The sequence below is a fragment of the Tachysurus vachellii genome, chromosome 19, assembly GCF_030014155.1.
Source record: "Tachysurus vachellii isolate PV-2020 chromosome 19, HZAU_Pvac_v1, whole genome shotgun sequence".
In the NCBI taxonomy this organism is placed as follows: domain Eukaryota; kingdom Metazoa; phylum Chordata; class Actinopteri; order Siluriformes; family Bagridae; genus Tachysurus; species Tachysurus vachellii.
In genome coordinates, this window is record NC_083478.1 from 9,271,789 (window position 1) to 9,289,345 (window position 17,557).

Below are 17,557 nucleotides of genomic sequence, written 5' to 3' on the forward strand. Positions count from 1 at the left end.
AACGCTTTAGAGGTTTTTTTTTCTTTTCTTTTGTAAAACAGTTTTAGATTCAATGTGTATTCAGCTTGTTTGAAGTGAACATATCTGCCTTGATTTTCCTATAGTGCAAGAGCATTTTAAACATATTTAAATACATGTACATAATATATTAATAAATGATACATTATAGTATCTATACGCTGACAAAGGTTCTGCTGGTGCTGTTGTTATTTTGGAAACATTTTACAAGCACTTGTGCAAGCGAGCTCTTTTTTGAAGAATGTATTAAAGTGGAATTCAGTTAAGGTGTGCAAGTTTAAAGGTCTGATTTTCTTCTGAATCTATCCTCCTTTTAGAAATTTTGATTAAGTTCTGCTATTTTGATTGCTTTTGACCTCAATTACCAAGATCCATATCCCAGGAAATGAATTCAGTATTAAAAAAGAGCGAATGAGGCTGGATGTAAATGGACACCTGTTTTTTTACCTGCAGTCTGAACAATGCTGGCAGGTAGAAACGGAATTACAACTTTCGTCGTTTTCTATTGACTGCCTCAGCATTTCCCAGCAAATGGACTCCACTTTTCATGTAGCAAGCAAAAGGAAATTCTACCATCACCTTAAATGGCCTGAAGCAATATTAAGAAATTTGAATCTTAACACACAGAATTAAATTTTAGAGCAGGGACTGGACAAGTTGCTCAGATATTTATATGTTCACTTAAAATGTAGTGATGAAATGTCAAGAGGCTGTGCAACCAAAGCAAAAATCAGTCTCTCTTGTGTTACTACAGCTCAAGCCAGACTCAGATGACTTTACTCAAAGTGATCTAGATTACGACTCATTTCTTAACCTTTTCCTAGACCAAACATACTGCTGCCACATTCCAGGACATTCAAAACCTAAGAGACACAATCTATCCTTGGCTACCCCCTCTCACCATGGTGCTGGCCCTCTCCCCAACCCCTTAATGGATTAATATGCAGGCAGCACTTTCCAGTGGCGCTTGGGCACAGAAAGTCAATATGTCAGCATTTATTGATGCCCCACAGAGCTGTGCAGGGTTTTCAGCCCTCTTTTCAGGCTTAAATGGTCCCCTAAGGTGCTGCCTCTATTGGGCCTGAAAGGCCAGGGAGGCCCCCGAGGCTCTCTGTTGTTTAAGGTGAGCATGCTCACACACACAGGCAATGGACAAAAAGACCACTGAGCCTTCAAGCACATGACAAGACCTATAAAAGAGCATCACCCATCACCTCTCCTTCACATTTTCCCTTTTTCCCTCCAAACTTTTTTGTGCACAGCGACAGAAAGAAAAGAGAGCTAATTGTTTGTTGTGGGAGCTGGAGATTAAAGAACCTTCCCCCCTTTTCTTCCTTTTTTTCTGTTTTCTTATGCAGCTTCTTCTTTTTTTGAGGATGTGCTTTTATCCCATGGAATGAAAGGAATGGACATTGGTTAGAAGGTGTCTCACCCCTAAACACACTGGCATTGCATGTTACCAGCGTGTCTTAAAACATTTGAAACTATGAAATTAAATATTACAGATTGTGCAGTTAGAATAATTGAGGTAAAATGTTTAAAAGAAAATGAACTCTGTGCCCAAACAATTAGTCACTGCATACTGTATGTCCTTTTTCAGTACAGTTCATATAGCTATATGCATAATTGTTTTTACAGCAAACCTCATGTCTGCATAAATCGCCATTGTGCTTTCAGACAGACTCTAATCTAGTCTTGTTTTGTGTGTTTCTATTGTGTGTGTGTGTGTATTCTTTAATCCCCCAGTCACTCTGCACCTCTGTCTCCTTCTGCTGCTATATTTCAGGTTTTTTCGCAGACGTTAGAATCGACAGGTCAGCTTAAATCCAGCCGTCAAGCTACATGGACTGTTCTGTAGCAGATGCACATCTGAGATAGAAGATTATAATAGTCTGTTTGTACAGTATTTCTTCCCTCTTTCTTGCTCTCAAACTGACCTATAATGAGGACACTGGAGCAACTGTGAAAACAAAAAAAATTGGAGAGAGGTTGGAGTTGGATTACAGTAGTTGATGAGAGAACATTTTTTTGGCAGTTTTGGTGTAGTTTCTTTAATATGAAATAGATAGTGGTGGCTTACATTTATTGTGTGGCAGGGCCAAGGGCGAATTTTAACAAAATGAAAAAAAAAAAAAAACATCTGTAATTTCCATAACAAATCATTGCAGAGAATTAGATCTTTTAAAAACAGGGGTGGTCTTCTGAAGAATCACTTTGGATTATAAATAATAGTCCATGTAGTGCAGTAGAGTATATTTACAGAGGCTCCATGCAATGGCTCATTACTTTCCATGGCTAGCAGAGGCTGAACCTATTGCACTAATTTGCTAATCGTCGCTTGTTGGAAATGAGAAGAGCAATAATGTGCCCTGGCTAATGTGTGACACAAGCTATAATGTTGTTTAGACTGCCAGGGTTGATGAAGACAAATGTGTAAATGTTTGCCACCGTACTAAGTGCAATGCCCTTTCAAGAATGTGCAGCTGTGGAGTGCCACATTTCCTCAGGCCCCTTTAGTTGCTGGCAGGAGCGGCTGGAGGAGAGTGAGAATGAAAAGAGGGCTGAGAGGAGGAAAGTGTGGCTGTGATGAATATCCCATCTGCTGCTTCTCTGGCTGTGCTGGCTGTTGATGGGAAAGATAGAAGAGAGAAGCTTGTGTTGGGTGGTCATGACTTCTCTTTGGCCTCAGTCACACTTCACCCAAAGCAGTTAATCACCATCCTGGACCGGGCCATTTTTAACCGGCCCTAAAGCTCAGGGCTGATGATATTCAATAACACGCATTGTGTATAAAAAGTCTTTGACAAGTTTGCTGTATTTTCTTCTTTTTTTTTCCTTCGCTTGATTTTAAAGGTATGAATCAATAATCAATTTTGTTGCTGGTTATATGATCCATTATGTTATTAATTCCTACAAGCATGGGTTGGGTATGGGTGTCATCCCCATAGCATTCAACCTGAACATTTAGTCTAATCTGAAGTATCCTTTTTTTGTTCAAGTTGATACGCAAGTAAAAATCATATTCGAAATTCTTTTCTTAATCACTCATTAGGCTTCCAACCAGGTTCACATCAACATTAGAGCATTTGACAAAATAGTAAACCCTAAAGGTTATTGCCATCTCAATATTTCTTAATTAAGCTCTCATTTCATGATAAACAAGAACATTTTATCAGCATCCCTTGAACTTTTAAATAGAATTACATGTCTTTTTATTATAATCGGGACGTTGCTCATTATCACAGAGACAGATGAACAGCTCGAGAAGTACTCCTGATGGAATTTTAAAACAGATATATCTTGTTCCATTTACCGTATACCAAAGCTGAGCTTCTAGGCAGCATATGTTTTACTCTGTTCCATTTATGCTGTAGCACATTCATCATATCTGCTAACTTGCCACGGGCCCATTTGTGTGAAGGGATCTAGCATGCCAATTGCGGGATCTCTTTTCCGAGACAAAGATGAGGTTCAGGTTTGGGCTTCGTATCTGCACCAGCATCTGTTTCATTACCATAATCCTGTCTTCATTATAACGAGGGACAGAAAGGGAGAGACGCTGACCTTCAGCAGGAGCACGCTGTCAAACTTATTCTCTTTCTATCGTGTGCCGCAGACCCAGTTGCTCATGTACTGTGATGTGGCGGCTAAATGACGTTGTAATCGTTGTGACCAGGGCAGAATGAGATGTGGCAGGATGCATACTCATCAGTCATGCATGTACCTCTCTCCCAAATGTCTGGCCTCTCGAAATACATTGCTTTTATTTATTCAGCAGATGGTGGAGAAAAACAAAACAGGGTGGTATTTGGTTGGGTGGGCAATTTGTAGTGGGGTAGTTGAGAATGGCGATCAGAAACCTTAAGAGGACCGATCTCTGACTGAAGCTGAATATGTTCAGATAACTATGTGGGTTGGTGATGCAAAGCAAGACTGGATATTGGTGGATTTTCTTTCCCTCTGTTTGAAATCCAACAGCATGTAGGAAAGCATAAATAAATTCCATGCTGGCTTTGAAATGAAAGCTTCAGCCACCCCTAAGGTTCAGAAGGTGCCTTTGGAAGGTGATCTGTGGACTTCTGCACTGGCCTGGAGTATTGTTATGGTGACTTAAAGCCAAACAGATTTGTCGCAATCTTCCGTCAAAGTCAACAAAGGGATATTTGCTACACGTACAACGCTGTATGTATATGAGTATATTTTTACCCCGGTCTTTCAGGGGAGGTGGTACTTGGGGGAATAGGAATCTTTGTAAAGAGAAAAAGCAGAGGAATTGATTTAATTAATGCGGCCTCATGTCCTACGGCCACATGTAATCCGTTGAGAACTGTGCAGTGTGAGCTCTGGGAGACAAAAAGACAGCCACCAGAAGACTCCTCAAGTGGTCTGTAATGAGAGTCTCTATATAATCCCGTAATTCCTTGTTTAATTAAACTGTGGTGCTGGCCTGAATTTGGAGCCACTTTGAAGGTTTTGCTTTCTTTAAGCTTTTTTTTTTTTTTTTTTTTGAAATGCACTTTTATTTAGACTGAGTTTGAAGTTCAAAAGTCCAAGACTGTTAGTGTACGTACTTCCGTTTTGAATTCATTAAATAAACGATTGACATGAATTCGATGACAATGCACATGAGCAGGCATAGAATCCACAATTTAGTCAAGTTCATTGGTGTGAACACACACTTCATTAGAAGGGATAATTATCACCTTTTGTACCTATTAAAATAGTTGAATACTGAATATTCAAGATATGGAACATTTTCTTTCTTTGGTTGAATTTTTATGTTTCCAGTTTCCTATGAATCCCAGTTTTTCATTTAAAAAAAAAAAAAAAAATTAATCCCACTGTATATAGCTTTATATCTATATATTCTTTTGGCAATAAATATAAAGGAATTGCTTACCATTTGTCTAAACATGTTCTCAGGTAGTAACAAATTTGTGAGTAGTAACTACAGTAAATTTTATACACTTTACAAGTTAGCCAGGGAATTTCAACCAGAGATATCGGAGTGCCATAGTGCATGGCTTAATGGCTTATGATTTCCTTGTCCGATCCCTTTATAATTAACAGTTATAACACACTTATTCTTCATATAATAAGCATTTGTTTGCCTGTGATATTTGTATTTAGTGGCACTGCTCAACCTCCACCTCTTTGCTGTCCCCTCTGGCAGCACATGTCTTGAATCAGAGCACGAGTGAACATGAGCTGCTGTCATCATTACAGTGATATACCTCACAAATTCCTTTTCAGCTTATTTATCCAAAACAGCCAGGCCATTTCATACTGACAGGCTGAATGGGCTGGATTTTGCACATTTGTTCATTTCAAAAAGCTCAACTTCTGCTGGTTTTCACTTCTTTCATTTGAATGTATTCTGACACTAGAGCTATCTGTCATTGCAACAAGAGTTGAACTGAACAGGTCAGATGGGGGTCAGAGCTATCAGTTCATGTCCCAGATTAATTAAACTCTATCGTTCTACAATAACATTGCCTAAAGCTATCTCCTATAAAGCCTCATCTAGCCCTCCACCTGAACCGTCCTCCTGCTGGGCCTTTCCATACCAAATACCACCACAAAGAGCGATAAAAGTAATAACTGTCATTGAAGTGGAGGTGTCAATCATGAGAGAGTAAGAGTGTGAGTGATGAGATCTAGGCTCAGGGCTGAGTAGCGGAGACTGGAGGAGTAGCAGGGTCACTTGCTATACAGTGGCTGTTCCGTCTCCTCCAAAATCAGCCCCCTTCTCAGAGGAAGCCGGCTGGGAAGCCCCTGGCAGCACTGGCCAATGAGGAGCCAGGGTTCAGCCGTCCCTAATGTGGAATGGCTTAAATTTGTGGGGAAGTCATGGCCTGGATTAAGGCCTGCATCTGCAGCAATGGGCCCCTGATGCTGCCAGGGGGATTTTTAGAGGATCAGCCCAGTGCTGCCCAAACTGGAAATAAATAAGGAATAAACTCAAGGCAGAAAAGCTCTTAGAGCCTATCTTTATCATTCCATTAATGCGGAATGGGTGAAGGCTCTTGATGTGACTTAAAGAATAAAGCAAAAAATAGCTTTATCTTATATCTGTCTTTGAGGGGACTGTTGGTGGACCCGATGAGAATTTTGAACAAGATAAAACAAACAAAATAATATACCAACAACAAACCTCTCCAAGTATGACATGGATGGATTTTCTTTCATTTCATACAAATGATATTTTACTTACAGTGCTACCGTCCTTTGTTAATGATTTACATGCATTATGTTAACAACCATAAAAATATAGAGTGAAATTTACAAAAACATTTAGAAAAATTAAAAAACATATGCTCTTTATTGCACATAAGATAACTATTTTTTCAAGCATCCGTTCACCGCTTCAGTTATCACCTACACATATTTGCCCTCTGTTAGATGATGGATTTAATCTCATTCTCTAGTAATTTGAAAACATTCCTCCACTGAGCCACTAAACAACAATAGTGCGTTATCTGAAATTGACATGGATAGCTGTGGTGTTGCAGATAATCTGCTGTCTGCATTTTAAAAGCAAAGGAGGATATATTATGCACCTGCTTTAAAGACACCACATAATAAAATACTATGGATATTAAGGCAGTTCCAGTTTTGTTTCAGTGTAGGAACAATAGTGACTCGCTAAGGTGGTCTGTTAAGATTAACCCCCTCAGCACTCCATCATGGCCTCGGGGCCAGTAAGGATTTGTCCTCCTACAGAATTGCTTTTACTAAAGCTTTGATTTTTATTCATATAAATAAGCAAACATTTTGCTTGAAAATCATGTTATTATCATTTTAAATTCCTTGTCATTCATTCACACAACATCTGTCCTCACCCTGAGGTGCAATCTGAAATAAAATTATTAAGATTAAAACACTTTAGTTGCTTCTGACTGTTAATCTGTATGGTTTAAATTTCGATTTTCAACTTAAAACTAATTTCTGTTGCTTTCTGGCAATAACAGGGAGTCGTGTTGATGACGGCTCAGATGTGGACTCAGAGCCAGACCTGCCGCTGAAGAGGAAGCAGAGACGCAGTAGAACTACCTTTACCGCTGAGCAGCTGGAGGAGCTGGAGAAGGCCTTCGAAAGGACGCACTACCCTGACATCTACACCCGGGAGGAGCTGGCTCAGAGGACTAAACTCACAGAGGCTCGAGTACAGGTACACTAACTCTCTTTCCACCACTGGCTTTTAATCCTGTGTTCATGCCTGCATTGAGAATATCAGATTCAGAAGGCACCAAGAGAGACAGAAACTAACTTTGTGTCACAACTCTCAAAAAGCAACAAGGACATTTAAACATAACACTTAAGAAAGGAATTGAAATTAAGAAGTTTAAAAAAGAAAGAATTGAGAATTAACAAATACAACAAATACAGTGCACAGAATACACTGTGAAATATTTACAAGAATAAACATGAATGTATTGCCTTGAATATTGAAATAAAATATGCATCTTATATTTAATTATTATTAAGTTTTTTTAAATATGTATATTATTAAAAATTATTTGAAATTCATCTTAAATAATACAAATAGTGGTAAAACCCACTAGGACTGTTAATCTAAGCTCAGTGACCTGCTGAGAATCAGAAACATGGCCAGGAATTTTGTTCATTACCATCCATGTCTTTAATCATTTGTGAATGCTATTTTTAAACAAGATTTGACTTTAGTACAGAAAAAAAGACCCTGATCCTTAAGGAGAAAGTTAAAACGTTGAAGTTTTCATCCATCATTTTTGGGTAGAAAGAAGCTGCAACTGACTCTCGTCACTGTTTTATGAAAGGGCTTTTTGTGTCTACCACTAAACATTAATGATGCAAGTGAACCATTTACCATCACTAAACAGACCTCTCTTAAATCTCATCTGTGCTACAACCCCTCCTCACATAAATAACTGAAACAGTGAAGAGGGAAACTACAGTAGAGTTATAGCAACAGCTGTGGTGGATATGGGGAGGGGGATGAAACGAGAAGGAGTGCATTCCTGATGGATTTCTCACTCCAGCTCTTGGCTAAGATTGTTTCTTCCCACCACTTTCAAGCCCACCGCTGGTCCTTATAAAATTTGCTGCATATCACAGTGGATCCCTCGTGCTCTCCTGGGAAGTCCTCCACACAAGCAACATTTATCAATCAAGAGCTTGTGGAAAAAAATTCACAATGAAAAGGGCAAAAACATGTCAGTTTACCTCGGCTGTGAGATTTCTCTGACACCTCTACAGTTTTGCATTGTACCTAAACAGCAATGAGTGTAGCTACAGCATAAAACCTACCACAGTTTATAATTAAAGTTGACAAATTTATTAGACGGTACACTGTTTCCTATAATCTGCTAGACTATGATGTTAAAGGGATTTTTTTTCATGGTATGTGATGTCAAGCATGTAGGAAAAGAACGTTGCAGACTGTTGTGATTATCACATACTGCAGTTAGACTGCAGCTGTCTCTTTCGATCATTTGCCTTTTTTATTTCTCAAGCAAAATTTCAAAAAATAAGTCCAACCCACTTTTTTGCCATTATATATTAGGAATGTTCTGCCTCTTTACCTCTCTCACATACAGTACAATAACAATTAATTACATCGCTTAAGTTTTTGGAGTTTAAGTTAACCAACTTTTGATTTAAATTGAATGATAGAAAATTGGTTGTATGCGGTTTTATTTACTCGGGATGTCATAATTGTATAATATGCCCCAATACTGTGTAGGAAAACAACACAGCTATAAATATGAATACATTACTTGGAATAAACAGATAATGTGTTCAAAACTGATACAAATAAAGATGTGAATAGGTGACACTGCATTCATTAGTGGTTTGATCCAGCCAGCTGATGTAAACACTGCTGTACAACTATATTTCTAAACAATCTGGCCTTAAAATACACATGTTGATTTGACTGAACTGTTATTTCAGATTAACATTTCCATTTTATAAAGCTCATCACTTTCCAGCAGAGCCACCGCTCCATATGCAGACAACACAGTCTACTGGGGTCTCCAAAAACATTTTTAAAATATTTTTCCCTCTCAGAAACACTGTTGTTTCTAGTGTTTTCCAATATTTCCATTGTCATAGTGGTAGTATTCAAGTGAAATAAAAATAAGATTAATTTTTTGGTAATCCCCCTGGTTTAGGCCACACATACAGGCTGCTATTGTAGTACATTAATATAATATAAAGTATATATCTCATATTTGCATCACAATATTTAATAATAAAGTTTTGGTGTTGATTTATTGATAGACAAAAGTCTAGTTGGCATCAATGCAGACCCTGCTGATCTCCCTGCCAAATCTGGCCCAGATTCCCTCTCACTGAAAAGCTCTCCGAGATGCATGTGGTCCTTTTGTGTTTTTATGGTAACTGATGCAAATTAGACAAGTGCGCAAACATCCTAGTGCTAACAAGCCGCCTTTTCTGTTCTGTGTAAATAAAATCATGTTGAAAATGATGATTTAATCATAATTATCAGATTTATTTAATACTTGTCTTATAATTTTGAAGAATTAACTAAACATTATAAAGTCATATCTTTAAAAAAATAAAAGCTGTGTGTGTATGAGTTGGGCTGTTAGCAGGAACAAACTGAGATGGAAACGACAGGCTCCTAGAATCACTCCTTTTGTACTGGGGAAGGTGTCTGACCCTCTTGGCTTTTGGCAGACCCCATGGCCTGAATGTCAACCCACTTGAACACAGCTGTGCTGACACAGTATCCAGATGTCAGAGGGAGCAAGACAGCGGGAGAAGGTTGGAATAGAGGGGGTATAGCCTACAAAAAAGACAGTCAGACATGGTGTAGTAATAGAGTGAGGGGGGTAGTGTTTTGGCAGAGTTTTGACCTCTAGCTTAAGTTTTCTTCTCTTATCTTGTGTTCATCACCAGCCACTGTCACTGAGTCATTTTTCTTTCTCATGGTATAACTGATTTATAGCCCCAAAGCAAAGGATAGGAAGTGATCTATATTTGACTAACCACAGGGTTTTGGGTCTTATGACATGGCTACCTGTGTTTTTCCTCACTACTCTAAAAACATGACTACACAACTACCACCAGATGGAGATTTAAGCTAATATCCATCTGTAGTAACTGAAGTCTTTCTAAAGTCAGTCTGAAGATGAAAAAAATTCAGTGATATATAAAGTGGTCAGTAGACACGCATGAGTAATATCTCAAGTAAAATATGGGAAAAGTATCATAGGAAAATAGAAATATTCGAGTATTACGCATAATCACAAAGAAATATTTTGGTATCAGACATGCAGTAGATCCTGTATATGTATAGCAGTGATATAGCTAAATACATGTCTCATCTCTACATAAATATTCAATGTTGCAACTATTTCAGAAATGGGAAGAGAGATTGACAGATTCGAAATAAAATTACTATCCATTTTAACAATTTTCTTATCACAGTGACCATCACAGTGACCATGTATTTTCTCTGATGAGGTAAAAAAGCTGTAATGTGCCATTTGTGAAAAAGTTGGATTGATTTTATATAGTATGCTTTAATATATGGCAACCTAACTTGCATCTACAGTAATTCAAGAAGCATGCCTGATTTTCCTTATGCTCCATTATTCTGGATAGAAAAATAAATAAAAAAAAGGCCTGAGTAGTAGATGTTAGTCACTCCATATGCTCTACAGAGACAGGCACAGGGCTGTTTTCACTTCTCCTGTCTGTTCTTACACTCTTTGATCCACTCCGGATACAAGACATCCAGGTCATGAGTGCAAGCTCCTGTGTTGGAGAATTATATCGCACAAGCCACAATTGGTCGCAGGAAAATCTGGAGCCAATAGACCTGTGCTTAATCCTAACAAGTCATGGCGAATGGGAACATCCTACAAAGGAAAGCCTTGGAGTTGTACTGTGTTTTTGGTGTGTGTGTCTTTCTCTCTCTCTCTCTCTCTCTCTCTCTCTCTCTCTCTCTCTATGTGTGTGTGTGTGTGTGTGTGTGTGTGTGTGTGTGTAAAGCATTATTCAGTCTGTCTGTAAAATAGGAATGGTTGAATACCCTTCTGGAGAAAAGAAGTTTTTATCAGACTCTATCACAGTGTGACGTCAGGACCTTGAATAGTAATATCTGTCTTTTCTCTAACATCCACTCAACACTGACCAGGCCAGCAGCACTCCAGTCCACTACACACAGCCACAGTGAGATTGATGTGAACCTTTTCTACGCCTCTCAACCACCGCTATGTTCTTTTTTGCTGTGAAATTCAATCACGTTAGCTAGGTTTTACTCCTCACTGCCCACCTCCCACTCACCCCCTACCAACCCATGCTGCAGTGCCATAGCAATCCTGGAAAGACATGTAGACCCCTAGCCACTGGCTTGTGTGTTAGACAGAGAGAAGAATTGATAGGAAGACTTGGTTGATTGATACAGGATGAGAGTGGATGGTGCTTTCCTGGGGCCAGCGTACCTCAGCTGGCTTTGATTCCCATCTCTGATGTAGAAATGTACAGAACAATCAGATTTGTCTTCCATTTACCTTCCTTCTTTTTGTCTTTGCACTCATGTGGCTCTGCACAGCCAATGAATTGAGGATATTGAATTTTTCCACTTATACTTTGTTGATACTCAATGACGACAGATAACAGGTTCTTCCTCTCCAATCAGAGCTATACCCCTTCATAAATGTCCTGCTTCGGACCTCTTTTTTCCTCAGAAATATTCTGAGAAATGTGAAATGTCTCTCAAGCTCAGGTCTCCTTCTCAGCCATGCTGAGCATGGTATGCCGCTTGTATGAAGAGAGGGGGAATTAGAGACAGCAAAAGAGAGAAAATCCCTGCTCAAGGTGCCTTTGTCACCAGGGTCCAGACTTTGGCATTCATTTGACTTCCGTCAAGCTTCTTTTGAGGTGCTGGGGCAGTCATTCTAGCTTCTTATACAGAGATATGTACATCCTAATGCCCAAGGCTCTCTCCTCAGTATCACAAAGATCCTTCCTTACCAGAACATGTATAGTAAATGAAACCTGAGTAAGTGGGAGTGGTAGCTCTGTGTAAAGGGTTTTAGCACTGGAACGGCTAATACCTGTGAAGCACTACTACACTGGTGTGGAAAGGAGCAGAACAAGACACACCAAGAGCAGAATGGGACATTTTGAACATTAAAGTTTACGGACATTTACTCACACTTTATTTTGTAAAATACTTGGTGCGTAAACTGTATGCTGAAAATACATCCTTACATTGTATCTACACTTTTGACTACATGGTAGGTGAAAAAGCACCAAGGATAAAGCAGATGCTATTATTATTACAGTTCTATTCAAAGGAATGTTGGTTATATAGCGATCATTAGAACCCTCGAATAGGAATATTTGTTACCTATACTTATCTTCTCTAACTGCTGAATTCACTTTACTATGTATTTAAATATTTAGCTTTCAAAATGGGAAGAAATTTAAATATTTGAAAGACAATGTTAATAATTATGTACTTTAGAAATCCAATACACATCATATGTAGCAGAAACAATATATAATCAGCATAGTTGACTATTAATTAGTAGGCACATATTATGGTGAAAATAGAAAAGTTAGAAATTCTTTTGATGTCCAGACTTGGTGGTGAGGTCAAGATATTTAGGCTGATAATTCCTAAGCACACATAATAACCATCTATTAGTTCCCTGGTGGGTTAATAACACTAATTTATGCCTCTGGAGTTGGGTGTTTCTAGGATTTAGGCTCATGCTTATTACAGGTCAATCATCCTGCATGTCCACTCGGTATTTTAATTTAAACCTAGAATTGAACTGTTTTATTTTAAACAAAGATTTATTTGAGTTTTTTTTTATTATTATTATTATTTTTTTTGCTTAAAGTCTATGATTCATTTTGTTTTGGTAGCTCAGAAAATATTTTAATGTGTCTTCATGCTGTCCATTTTTTCTTTGTTTTTTTATATTAAAAACACAGTATATTGCTTTAAAGACTGTTTTTTTTTTCGCATGCAAAGCTTCAAGAGGCTGCTAGGAACAGATAAAGAGTGTGTGCACATACAGTATGTCTGCCCGAGCTCCTTGATCGATGTCTTGGCTGAAAGCATCATTCTGAAGGAGCTGTTTAAAAGGGACACCCTCTCTTTGTGTCTGATTCATCGGGAGGCTATTGTCCCTCTCTTTCAACACCATTCACAATGGCCGAGCACATTTGAAAAACAACAGTAGATTAACTGCGCTGCCAGTGTATTAAATTCTGAAGAATGGCCCCTCAAAGGCAACGTCATTCACTCTTTTGCATACACAGGCACAGGACCTTGTCCTCTTGCCGCAGACGTTATTAGCAGCACACTATTTTTTAAATTTCTAACTTAAACCATTGAAGCTGTGCATTTGTGTTCAATTTATTTGGAACCTTTATTTAAACACCAGTTAATTTTCATGTCATCTTTTTTTCCTTGCAACCTTAAATCATGTAACAAATAATAAAAAAAGGTGATTTCACTTTCAAAATGCTGGTTTATTAAATAAATCAGTGCAGAATGAGAAGTGCACATATGAATATGTTGGTATAGAGTTTTCTATGTGTGGCTCAATTTGTATTTTTGTTATTCCTGTTTTGTAGGTGTGGTTCAGCAATAGACGAGCCAGATGGCGCAAACAAGCTGGAGCCAATCAGCTTGCTGCATTCAACCACCTGTTACCAGGAGGTTTTCCAGCAACAGGCATGCCAACTCTGCCAACATACCAGCTCCCTGAGCCGAGCTACCCCGCTACCACACTATCACAGGGTACGTCTCTAAAATCAACCCTGTAATATGAGGCTAGTTTGATGATTTGTGCAAGGAAGGTGCTAATGATATTAATGTTTTCTGCAGATGGCAGTAGCACAGTGCACCGGCCGCAGCCTTTGCCCCCCTCCAGCATGCATCAAGGCAGCCTCTCCAGTGACAGCAGCTCCGCCTACGGCCTCTCGTCCAATCGGCACAGCTTTTCCAGCTATACTGACACTTTCATGAGCCAGTCAGCATCCAGCAACCCTATGAACACCGTCAACAATGGCCTCTCTCCACAGGTTAGTAAGGGTCATTGACCAAAGTGTGTAAATATTCCTCTCTATAGACAGATGTCAAGGAGTTTCTCAAGTGGAATTACGAGAGCTCTGTGATGATAAAGAGAGTGTGCTTTGTGTGCTGCTGTGTCTGTGCTGTGATTAAATGCGTCTCTTGGGTGTGAAAGAGATTTTTTCTAAAGAAGTAGTTGTTAGATAGGAAAAGATTTTCCCTTGTGTTTTCCCGTCTAGGTGTTGTGAAGATAAGATTTCTGTTATTAATTTTCTTCTATTTTACATGCTTTCATAATTAAAAAAAAGCAATAATAATTTGCTTTGAAGGACTTTAGAGCTTGAATTTGAAACAATAGTTGATACCCTGCAGAGAACAAATCCGCTGCTGCATAATGAAAGCTGGGGAAAGAACAGCGCCATGGCTCACGGAGAAAAGGAATAATCGCTCCAGACTAATTAGTCTATTCATCTAATTGTATGCAAGTAATTTTCCGGAGTTAATATATGTTTAAGAAAGTCAAGATGCTTTAATTAAGTGTAACAAATGAATCAGTGTGGCTGAGATGAGGGCAGGCCTCTGCTGCTTGTGCAGGGTTTTCCAGGAGCTTTTGCCTCTTTATACATATGAAGCCAGTACATCATCAATAGCTTTTACCCCTATTTTATACTGAATAACAGGATACAATTTCTGAGGCCTGCTTCGTGTTCATTTGTTGTTGTTTTTTTTCCCATAAGAGGATTTTTCATGTGTTCTGCTTTGTATCCTACTTCTGCCACAATCATTATTCGTTTGAAAGAAGCTCTCTGATTGCGATTAATTCCTCAGTAATCAAAATTGGATTATATTGATGCTAATCACTAGTAAAAAGTAAATTATATACAATTACACACAAGCACTGGGCAGTTCTGCCCACCATTAGCAGCAAGATCTGACTAACAAGCATAAAATAAGATTGAAATGGTGTATAAGGAAATGAAAATGAAATTCATTGCCTTATTTGTCTGCAATTACCCCCTGATTCACACACATTTTATTGTCACTTGCTTAGTCCATGCCATCATGATACATCTCAAAGCAGATTGGAAGGTCATATTGCTTTTGTGTGTTCATGGTCACTACAGATTTTTAAATCAAAGAGTGCTCTTGTATGGTTTTCACGAGGCAAAATAAATGCTAAATATAATTTATAACCGGTAAATATTTAATCAGTATTTTGTCACTGCGGTAAATATAAACTTAATATTTTCACTACTAAAAACAAATCTGATGCTAAGTAAGTATTTTTGTGATAAATGTGATGGTTAACGTAGTAAATAAGTATTTCTGTTCACCTTCTCTGAGCTTGAATTTAAGTTTATTCTTCCATCTCTGTGCTGTGAATATTACCTCCCTCCACTTTTTAACCTTTCACCCTTTTGCACATGGCACATATGGCAAGTCAATCAGGTCCTTATTGTGAGAAAAATTATGTCCTCTTTGACAGGAGTATCATAGTTCAGCCAACCATCACACACCAACACACCTCGATTCCTTTTAGCTTTACAGACAACATCTTGATTTTTGATTATTGATATTATTTAAGAAACGTAAAGGAAGCGTCTTAAAATCATAATAAAACACAGATCTTGCTTTCGATTTTGAATTAGCAAATTGCTAGCTTCTATAGTTTGAGAATTGCAAAAGCATGTATTGCACTTATCATAGACAAATTATATGTTGAACGGCCCTAAAAAGCCAGACATAACTATAATAAGCCTAATAATACTGAAATATTTATTATTAACATTAAATAAAAAGACAAAGATGAATAAACAAGAATAATTTACAGTTCTGTTTTAGGGATGTACAGACAAATGAAAGGAATAATGAATAGTCTCTTATAATAATCATACAATCATGATGTCTCTTAGTGATGTATTAGGGTGCACCTTGGCGTCTCTGGAACTGCACTAGAGACATGAACTGCCTCCTTTACTTGTTTGGATGCTGTGAAATATCCCATTGGTATTCAGTTGGGGTCACGTTCAGGCTAGGGTCAGTGATCCTTGTGTCCTAACCACTCTGATCTCTGATCAGAATAGAGATGGATTATTAAAGGATGGAGGTGAACTGTCAGAATAGCTTTGTATTGATTTGGAGTGTTTTTCCTTAAAGGAGATAGGAGGACCTAAAGCATGCAGGCAAAATGCTCCTTTACTTAACATACATCAGATCCAACTTTATCCTTCTCCCACCATTTTTGGCCAGATGTGTATTTTTCAAGAACACGGTTAAAGATGTCTCATCTAACCATAATCACATTATCTCTGTAGGCCAGCGCTTATGGAGTTTTCATCAAATGTAGACTGGCTTTATACACTGCAGCTCTACTACAAAATCCATGTCTACAGTATGCAGCTATAAAAAGATTGCTCTTGGTGATAATCTGAATGTATCTTGCATTGACATTAACGACTGAGTAACAGCTGCTCTGCTGTTCTTCCTCACAATTCAGACTGATGCACAAGCATCACGGTTGTTGAATGTTCACTTTTCAGTTGTATTTACTAGTTGATGTCATTTTATTCACTGTTTCCACTGAAACCTTTACTGCCTTTTTTACCGAACAATTTAAAAGTCACATAGATCTTTTCAGATCTTGATCCAAAATTATGGTCACCTGGATGTGCTCGGCTTTATACACGCCGGAGAGCAGGGTAGGATGTTAGCTGTTTTATTGCCACGTCCAGTAAGCATTCATTGTATTTCTGCACTCATTTACTTAAGCTTCTCATTTAAATAGTCATCTGTCTGGACATATTTTATTTCTCTTTCTGTTTATTCTTGGCAATATCTTGATAAATCAGTCCTTGTTCTTGTTCAAGTAACAAAAAGTGTCAGACTGATTTCACTGAGCGTTTCCCCATGAAAATAGAAATGGTTTTGACACATCTGAACGACACTTTAACGGATTAAACACTTCTCTGGACTCATGCTATTAAGTAGCTGATATCCTCATTCCTGTGGTTACTGGAACAACGGAAGTGCCTTGTTCAGACGTTCTTGCCACAGAGAACGTCCATGTTGAAACACAGATGGGCAACACTTTCTCATTGAGGTGCAGACAGACCACTTTGTTAGCGGGGTGGAATGGAGGGAAACGCCTGCTCCATGGTAAAGAGGTGGCGGTTTGCCAGGCTGTAACCTAATCCTACTGGGCTCACTACACCAACAGGTGCATGCTATCAGCTCACACATAGCACTTAGTCTTTGCCAAGTATGCACTTTCTCACTGCATTTCTGGAAAACATGGTATGACCCACACACTTGAATTGCTCTTAATATTTTCTTCAATACTGTAACAATATTGTTTTAAGTTTAGTCTTCAGACTAGAACTTACCACCTCTGACAAAAAGACTGACTTGATATTTATGGTTATGGTCTCGTTAATAAAATTTCTGTTTTATAATTTGGAGCCTCTCTGAAAGTACCCAGTGTTGTTGGGTGTT

At 38.4% G+C, this 17,557-nt stretch overlaps 2 protein-coding genes across 4 annotated transcripts in view; one reads left to right on the top strand and one right to left on the bottom strand.

Moving 5' to 3' along the window:
- emc1 (ER membrane protein complex subunit 1) overlaps positions 1-17,557 on the bottom strand; it is a 176,009-nt gene that overhangs the window by 63,800 nt on the left and 94,652 nt on the right.
- The window catches only part of pax7b (paired box 7b), a 42,582-nt gene that overhangs the window by 11,702 nt on the left and 13,323 nt on the right, over positions 1-17,557 (top strand). For all 3 annotated transcript variants that reach the window (XM_060894638.1, XM_060894640.1, XM_060894641.1), the window contains exons 5-7: positions 6,990-7,189; positions 13,627-13,792; positions 13,880-14,076. In XM_060894638.1, the coding sequence (XP_060750621.1) occupies positions 6,990-7,189; positions 13,627-13,792; positions 13,880-14,076 (563 nt within the window). The remainder of the gene's footprint in view (positions 1-6,989; positions 7,190-13,626; positions 13,793-13,879; positions 14,077-17,557) is intronic.